The 9,184-nt window shown below is 47.2% G+C and overlaps 1 protein-coding gene across 1 annotated transcript; it reads left to right on the top strand.

Annotated features, from left to right (window-relative positions):
- The first annotated feature begins 361 nt into the window (after positions 1–361).
- LOC105037357 (uncharacterized) lies at positions 362–4,708 on the top strand. The gene is made up of 3 exons (XM_073250102.1): positions 362–714; positions 2,777–2,887; positions 3,159–4,708. Exons 1-3 carry the CDS (start codon positions 601–603, stop codon positions 4,407–4,409), a joined length of 1,476 nt encoding a protein of 491 aa, XP_073106203.1. The 5' UTR covers positions 362–600; the 3' UTR covers positions 4,410–4,708.
- Positions 4,709–9,184: the final 4,476 nt, after the last annotated feature.

Raw genomic sequence — 9,184 nt, forward strand, 5'->3', positions numbered from 1 at the left:
TCCTCTTTATTTTTTTTTTTTTTAAAAAGCATTTGACTCGTGGTCTCGGTCAATTCAGACCATTAAGAGCATCTACCACCGTTGGATCCTAATCCGACTGCAAGAGAAGAAACATGAGTTAAAACCCAACCAAACCCAAACGGGACAAACCTCTAAACCCGGTCACGTGACACCCCCTTCGCGCGCCAAGCTGTCCGTGGATGCATTCGAATCTGACTGCAAGAAAAGAAACATGCGTCCAAACCCAACCGGAATCGGAGCAGAAAAAAAATAGTAATAATTAATAGCGAAGAAACGGCTATTTCCAAACTCTATAAAACCCGGCGATGACATGGGGTGGAGGTAAGAAGGCTCTAAACGAGGTTTCTTGGACGAGAGCAGCGAGAAAAGCTCCAAGAAAGCTCGAAAACCCTTCCTCGTTCTCTGTTCCCACCGTCTTCTCCAGTTGCTCGATCCACGGTTCTTGGATGTGTTAATCTGTTCCTTTCCTGTTCTCTGCCGGACTTTTACGCCTCGGTCTCCGTCTTTGATCGCATCGGAGCAGCTCGATCTTTTCCGATTGTTTGTTTCTTGGGCGGAAGGGGATACGTGCGGAGGTTGATGGAAAAGGGCGGTGGGCGAAAGAGAATCCGCCCGTCGACGGCGGAGGATGAGGCGCTGAAGAAGAATACCGATTGCGTGTTCTTCCTGGCGTCGCCATTGATCTGCAATAAGGTAAGGTGCCTTTCTTATTCGGTCTTTTTGTTCTTGTTATGTTATATTTTTTTGTTCTTGTTATGTTATAGTTTGATTCTACATTTTGCTTTGTGTTCTTTTTGATGCTATCTTAATTTTTTTGGGGTCTTGATTTTAGATGGATTTGATTTTTGCTGAATTTTCTCGGTTTTGTATATTATTTGGGTTCTTGTGCATGAATCTTGGGAAGTGATCGGTTTTGTATGTTATTTAGGTTCTGGTGCATGAATCTTGGGAAGTGGTTGAATTTGATCGGTTTCGTATGTTATTTAGGTTCTTGTGCATGAATCTTGGAAAGTGACGCCTGATTGGATTTTGGAGTACATGATTGGCTTAAATGGTGATTTAAGAAAAAGCGGATCAACCTTTAGCGCATATCTTTGATGATTTTTGTTTTTGATTTTCAAAATTTGATGATTCGAATTGATTTAAACAGCCTTATTGTTTCCCCTGTAATCTCCTTGACTGATTTTCTTCTGAGCTTGCTTCTTAATAAAATCTAGGGTTATGTCTTGTTAGTTGATGATAAATTTCATAAATTACTTGTTTGGCATAGTTCTGAAGTTCACAATTTGGGAAAAAAACCATCAGCATCCATCACACAGTTTACTGATAAATTTCATAAATTACTTGTTTGGCATAGTTCTAAAGTTCACAATTTGGGAAAAAAACCATCAGCATCCATCACACATAGTTTACTCGTTTTGTAGTTTTTGTATTGACATAGCTTCTTTGAAAGCTTGCAAGAAGATGCATCCCATGTACTCGTGCAATATCATGTCCTGTATCATGTGACACCAGATTGTTTGTCTTTTATGGGCAATTCACAGAATTTTGTACTTGCAAAGTAACACTAGGAGCTGTTTAATTTTGCGAAGCCTTATTTTTCCACTATTTTTAATCTTTTGGATCGGTCCTCGTGCGGCGATGCTGCATGGACTTGGATTCGATGGTTGTATCCAAGCACGTGTGCAATTGTCTAGGTTGGCAAGAGGAACGGGAGGAGAACTAGAAGCACATAGGAAATAAAGTTCAACAAAACTATATTTTCCTCAATCCAAAATATCAAATATAAATATTAGAAGATTTTTTTTGTTAAGGTTTCCAAGGTTTTCCATATGGTATGTAAAAATTTTGGTGGTGTTGTTTTGTTGTTGAGTGTTTACCCATTGGTGATTCACGGTAGCACTTGATTTCAAGCACAAGACTTGCTTAAGCGTACATTGAAGATATAAATCTAGTAAATTGTGATGCCTTCGCGGATCTAAAGATGATTACAAGATAGGTATGAGAGTCTTGGTGGCATCATATTAGTAGGAAGCTTCTACCTAGTGTAACATACCAAGTTCACAAACTTCCCTCAAGTATATCTAAGATATCTCAATTCCCTCTTGCATCCATATCTGCTTGCATGCCCATTAGTTCTGGCAACTGAAGGTGACGCTAGGCATGGAAAGCAGACCAAGCCGGCCATTTTGAATAACCTTGTCATTTTCAGCTATTGCATTGTCATTACTTGCCATGTTTTGTAGCTATCTATGTGCTATCTCATATCTAATTCTGTTTTCCTTTTCTACTTTTCAAGTAATTAATAGACCTATTGGTTTTGTCCTTGGACGTTTCTCACATGAAAATGTCCATCTCATCTTACAATTGCCTTTCCATATCTCTCGTCAGTTTCCTCACAGCGGTGTGTATGCATTATAACATTTAGATAACTTTTCTACAATAAGATTAGGATTTTGGTGAGACCCTATCATCTGTCTCATACACGAGCGCGCGCGCGCACACACAACATAGCCAAATGCTCACAGCAGTGTCAGACCTATCTTTATATTTTTGTGACAAATGCTCACATTTTTCTGATGCATTACCAATAGTAGTTGTATTCACCTTTGATTTTTCTATCCAAGAAAATGGAAGCACTCATCTTGTCTATGGTAGACTTGATTTGGTACATATTTTATTTTCATAGCACATTGTCAGCTATTGTATTAAAGTTCCAATATCAAGTAATATAATGTTTTTTTTTCTTTTTTAGGGAAATGAATGCGAGTATCGTCATTGTGATGGTGCCAGAGCCAACCCTAGGGATTGCTGGTACTGGCTGAATGGGAACTGTCTGAATCTGAAATGTTTGTTCCGGCATGCGGTAATTAAGTCTTTACTCTGTTAATTGATGCACTACATATTTTGTTCACACCCATGTGAAAACATGATTCCACATTTAGAGACATTTCAATGTGAATGTTGCATGTCATCCATGTGGGACAATCAAAGCTATTTTCATTTATTTGTTTCATGTGGAAGTGGTTGCTTGTTTGTTATATTCTTTTAGATTATAAGTTTATATTGTTTAATTTTGCACATGCAACTGTTTTTGTGTTTGAATGAAAACCTTATTTATGCTGTTATTTCTTCAGCCACTTGATGGCCTGTTTGGGACTCAAGGGCCTTCTTCAGGGCCAGTTCAACCTCCTTCACGAGCTGTTGCAACAACAAAAATCCCTGCAGGACATGCTCCTTCCACTATGAATAAGGAAAGGGTGCCGTGCTACTATTTTCAAAGAGGACACTGTTTAAAAGGTGAAAGATGCCCTTTCACTCATGGCCCACAGGCATCTGGTAATCCTGTTTCGCAGCAGGTCGCAAAGGTTACCACAATAATTCCTGAACCAGCACTTCAGCATTTTCAAGGAAATCAAAGACAAATTCCCCAGGGAAGCTCTAGAAGCACTCGCCTGCAAGGAAGAATTACACTCCCTGGAAGGTCTTTGCCTGACATCCCAAATGATTTGCCATCTGAAAATCATGGGAATAGAGGAAGACCTCGAGGCAGACCGTCACCACTCAGACCAAGAAATTATCAGGGGAGGCATCATGAAAGAGTAAGACAGAGATCAAATGAGGAGTTCGCTGCAGATGCAAGAAGTTCTGGAAGAAAGCGAACTAGAAGAGATGATACAAGCCCCCCAGATTTTGCTGGTCCAAAGAGTCTTGCAGAGCTGAAAGGTGCAAAGGTCATGGAGAATTCTCAAGATTTGTCCACCAAGAGTATAAGTGCTGCTACCCCTCTACAGCTGAATAATATGAAGACTGCAAAAGGAGCAGAGCTTCGGTATCCTAAAGATTCTCTCTCATTTGAAGGTCCGAAGTCACTGAGCGTCATTCTTAAAAGAAAAAGAGAGGTAGCATCTGCAAATGATGCAAGCAGTGGAGATGAAAATGATCGAAGAGATGGAGAAAATGCAGCAGATGGTTCTGTTTTAGTTGCTTTATCAGATGTGCATCAGTCTATTCTTCCAGTAGAAACCAAGAAAGATGGTCATGACGATGCCAGCAGTCTTGAAGAGAACAAGGATAGAACAACCAAGGAGAAAGAAGAAGGGGGTCTAAACCATGGAGAAGAGGGATCAATCTATGACGGTCGTTCTTCAGCTGAAGAAGATATGTTTGATGCAGATGATAGTATGGAAGTGGATGTTATGGAAGATCAAGAGTTGGAGAACTATGTCCAGACATATGGAGAGTTTGATTATGAGGCATTTGAGGGCGGGGACTGGAACAACAAACATGATGAGAATGTAAACCAAGAGAATGAAGACAAGTTTGATGATGAGGATGACTTTGCTAAAAAGGTCGATGCCCTCCTTGCTTGCATGTCGGTAAATTAAGACTGCTTTTACTTGTTTGGATATTCTCGAGGAGGCCTCAGTTATGTAATTTTTGAATTTATTGGAGAGTGTTCGTTATGCTTGATGTTTTTAGAATAGTACCAGGTGTTTTTATTCTATCTTGCTTGTTCGCCAGCAGTCGGAGATGAAAGATAAAAGACAGATGTAGTCTAAAGGATGACCCATAAAATTATGTAACTTCTTATTGCCTCTGCAGTCTTCTGGGCTGTTTAGAATCTTTTACTGTACTTTATTTTGTTTATCAGTGAATCAAATGAAGAAGATAATGAATCGCCCAATCTGGGTATTTTTCTGGCTCTCTAATCTAGTTTCTGTAGCTCATATGGGATTTTCGTTATACTTGGCGGGCCGAGCTCAATGAGATATTTTCTTGGAAAAATATTTCGCTGAGTTTTTTTTCTTCTTTCTCGTTTAAACAAAATTTATCATTATATAGGGAAAAAAATCTGATAAGGTTATGTTATCGTTTAATAATTTATCATTCCATGTTGGCAAACTCAAACCAGTTAATACAGGGAGAGGGGTGGAAGTGTGTATGCTTGCGGACCCGCGCGCGCAAGTGTATGTATGGTGAAATTGCACAAGGGCAAGGTGGGCATACTATTTTTTTATTCTGTGTTCCCAGAATTAGCTAAACAACCATGATTGAGGTTTATCTCAAGAAGAATTGACCTTAGAATATACTAGAATTGATATAAGTTTTAGTGGATATCAGGCTCGAAGCCATATTTTGCATGCATATATTTATATAGGGTGTCAAAGTTGTACAATTTAAAGCAATGCTTAATAGGCCCAAGCAACCTTTTTTTTTTTTTTTTTTTTCTTTTTGGTAGAACCAAGCTACTTGACTAATGCGTGGCTATCTGTATCATAGTCATGCAATCAATAATATGCATTTTCTCCTTTTGGCAGAAGGGACGGTAGCAATGGACTATATGACAGGAACTAGTCCTCCAGGTAAATCTAACGTCCAAACCTTGGTGCAGGCAAGGTTTCTATTTAGATCATAAGGTATAAAAACTATAGGTGGCATTCAATCTCTAAAGTATCCACACGTTCATACTTTGTGTTTCTTGTTTTTGGATTTGATACAGATTTTTTTTTTTTTTGACAGAAGGATTCAGCATATATTTAGAAAACTTAAGTATTATATACGGTAGAATTAATCACCCAACTACCATATGGACTAAAAGTTTTTTGATAAAGGACTTGAACCTCCATTTTCAAATTCATCGAATAATATAGCGTCACAAATATCTAAGGGTGTATTAGAAAATTTTTAGAAAAGTTTATGTTGCGGCCAATCGCCTCGTCGCCCGATCGTCGGGAAGCGTGCACCTGCAAAAGGAGGTCCGTACTGACCGGAGGCGGCTCCGGCGGGGACCCTCCGACGGTCAAGTCAGAGAGGTGACTGGGCAACAGTGAAATATAGACGGAGAGCTCGAGAGAGAGAGAGGGAGGAGCGAGCCTGCGTTTTCGGGAGGGACGGAGTGGATCGATCCCTTGCACTGTTGCCTTCCCCGATTTATATAGTGGAGCACGGTATGGCGCCGTCATTAATGGCGCGGACAAGTGAGGAACTGTCAACTCACTGTGGACTGTCAGGGTCGCCGTGAAAATGTCATGTCGCCGTGTGGCTGTCCAATCACCAGGGTTGACAATGCCCTCGGCGGGACAATGCCCCTAGGTAACCGCGCCGCATGTCCGTGTCAGAGCTGACAAGGTCTGGCGGCTGTACGGCGATCAGAGGAGTCGACCGACCCTAGGTCGGTGGCCAGCTGAGTGGCGTCGGGCCCCTCCGTTGGTCGGCGAGTGAGTCGGCCATCATACTTCTCGGTCGGTCGGCCAGTCGGTCGGTCGGCCGGAGTCGGCCGGTCGGTCGGTCGGCCCGTCGGGGTCGTCCGTCGGGGTCGGCCAGTCGGTCGGTCGGCCGTCGGAGTCGGCCAGTCGGTCGGTCGGCCCTTCGGGGTCGGCCAGTCGGAGTCGTCCGTCGGGGTCGGCCAGTCGGAGTCGTCCGTCGGGGTCGGCCAGTCGGTCGGTCGGCCGTCGGAGTCGGCCAGTCGGTCGGTCGGCCCGTTGGGGTCGGCCAGTCGGTCGGTCGTCCGTCGGGGTCGGCCAGTCGGAGTCGTCCGTCGGGGTCGGCCAGTCGGTCGGTCGGCCGTCGGAGTCGGCCAGTCGGTCGGTCGGCCAGTCGGCCCCTTCGACCGTAAGTCGGTCGGTGGGTATTCCCCAACAGTTGCCCCCCTCCACTCCTGAGCCCGATGTCGTGTTGGCTCGCGTGAACACGTGGGCGACGACTTCGGACGAAAGGAGTGGTTTTCCGTCTTTTCTTGCCCCGACTCTGACGATCACATCAACGAACGATCCAATATCGGTTGTCCCGACTGTAGGTCGAGCATGCACGTCGGGTCGGAGGTCGGCCAACCTCGAACGTTGCTCGTCGACACGATCATTCCGCAGAATCTGTTGTCGAGTAGCATCCGACGTATTCGGATAGGATAACGATGGCAAGTCGAATATCCATTGTCCAGCCCTTGGTCGGACGTATGCGTCGGGATATATGATAAACGGTGGCAAGCCGAATATCCTTCGATCGGTCGTGACCAGATCGGTATGTCGCGAATGCGACTGCGGTCGTCTTGGCATTTTGCCCTTCTTAGTCGAAGCTAAGTCGGCAAGTTAGCCAGCCGCATTAGTCGAAACCCTTTGCCTTCAAAGGTGGGGGCCGTCGTAGATATTCCGCTCCTTCGATCTCCGTCGTAGAATCCGATATGTCCTCGACGATCGAGACGTAGATTGAGCAATTGGTTCGGCGATTCGTCGATCAGGCCGATGACGGAGTCATAGATTCGGCGATCGGCAATCGAGCCATGTTGGTCGGGGCCTTTTGCCTTCAAAGGCTGAGGCCGTCGATTTCGACGATCGGAGATCGAGCCGTTGATTCGGCGATCGACGATCGGCCATGTTGGTCGGAGCCTTTTGCCTTCAGAGGCTGAGGCCGTCGATTTCGGCGATCGGTGATCGAGCCGTTGATTCGGCGATCGACGATCGGCCATGTTGGTCGGAGCCTTTTGCCTTCAAAGGCCGAGGCCGTCGGTTTCGGCGATCGATGATCGAGCCGTTGATTCGGCGATCGACGATCGGCCATGTTGGTCGGAGCCTTTTGCCTTCAGAGGCCGAGGCCGTCGGTTTGACGATCGATGATCGAGCCGTTGATTCGGCGATCGACGATCGGCCATGTTGGTCGGAGCCTTTTGCCTTCAGAGGTCGAGGCCGTCGATTTCGGCGATCGAGCTGTTGATTCGGCGATCGACGATCGGCCATGTTGGTCGAAGCCTTTTGCCTTCAGAGGCCGAGGCCGTCGGTTTGACGATCGATGATCGAGCCGTTGATTCGGCGATCGACGATCGGCCATGTTGGTCGGAGCCTTTTGCCTTCAGAGGCCGAGGCCGTCGATTTCGGCGATCGGTGATCGAGCTGTTGATTCGGCGATCGACGATCGGCCATGTTGGTCGAAGCCTTTTGCCTTCAGAGGCCGAGGCCGTCGATTTCGGCGATCGGTGATCGAGCCGTTGATTCGGCGATCGACGATCGGCCATGTTGGTCGGAGCCTTTTGCCTTCAGAGGTCGAGGCCGTCGTAGATTCTCCGCTCCTTCGATCTCTATCAGGATCTGCGCACGAGGAGCGGGGAGAGGGGCATAGGAGTCATACCTGCGATGCGTCGGTCTCGGACTCCATCGTCAGGGTGACTTTTGGATTCGTCGGGGTGGCGAGACCCGACTATCGATCGGGAGCCTGCTTGGTTCGGCGGGTCCCCGACCTTTCCTCCGCTTCTCCTTTGGGCCTCTGGGTTCGGCCAAACGTCGGTCGGATGCCCCTTCATCCGCGCGCATATACTTATATGCGCGCTCCAGTAGCTCGGCGTATGTCCGGGGGAGGGTCTTGTCCAGAGAGTAAGTGAATCGTGACACCCTCAGACCCCGCTTCATGACCGAGACAGCCATGTCTTCGTTGAGATCCCGGACCTCGAGCGTGGCCGCATTGAATCGCGCCACGAAGTGTCGGAGCGTCTCGTTTTCCCCCTGCTTGAGGGAGAAAAGGCTGTCCGACGTTCGCGGCAGCTTTCGGCTGGTGCTGAAATGGGCCACGAACGAGTGCTCGAGCTGCCCAAAGGAGTGGATACTTTCCGATCGGAGACCGGAGTACCAGGCCCTGGCAGCTTTGCGGAGTGTGGCGGGGAAGCCGATGCAAAGGAGAGCGTCGGTTGCCCCTTGAATCGTCATGAGAGCTTTGTAGCTCTCGAGGTGGTCGACTGGGTCGGTGGAGCCGTCGTATGGCTCCACATGCGGCATTTTGAACCGACTGGGAATCGGCTCGTCGAGGACCAGTCGGGAGAGAGGTTGGACGGTCTGGAAGTCGACGTCGTTCGAAGACTTCTGGCCGTCCATCTGCAACTGGGCGAGTCGGCGGTCGATTTCCTCAAACCGTCGCTCGTAGTCGTCCGCTCGTCGATGCTGGGAGACCCCAGGAGTGGAGTCTCCGGAAGATTCTGAGAGGGAGGCCGACGGTGTGCGCGGCCGTTTCTCCTTCCTTGCCCGTTCCAACGGGGAAGGGGAGGGCCGCTGGGACCGTCGGTCGTCGCACCATGGTCGTACCTCCTCCTCTCCGTGGGAGCGCCGTTGGGGGCGCTCGCATGGAGGCGACAGGGATCGGCGCGGTCGTCGGCGGCGGCTCCTGGAAGGCATAGGTCGGG

The sequence above is a fragment of the Elaeis guineensis genome, chromosome 16, assembly GCF_000442705.2.
Source record: "Elaeis guineensis isolate ETL-2024a chromosome 16, EG11, whole genome shotgun sequence".
Lineage (NCBI taxonomy): Eukaryota > Viridiplantae > Streptophyta > Magnoliopsida > Arecales > Arecaceae > Elaeis > Elaeis guineensis.

Excerpts from the sequence above, each read along its gene's own strand:
- LOC105037357 (XM_073250102.1), top strand. The coding sequence starts at position 601 with ATGGAAAAGGGCGGTGGGCGAAAGAGAATCCGCCCGTCGACGGCGGAG. Across the intron at positions 715-2,776 it reads CGCCATTGATCTGCAATAAG|GGAAATGAATGCGAGTATCG; the intron begins GTAAGGTGCCTT and ends TTTCTTTTTTAG. Across the intron at positions 2,888-3,158 it reads AATGTTTGTTCCGGCATGCG|CCACTTGATGGCCTGTTTGG; the intron begins GTAATTAAGTCT and ends TTATTTCTTCAG.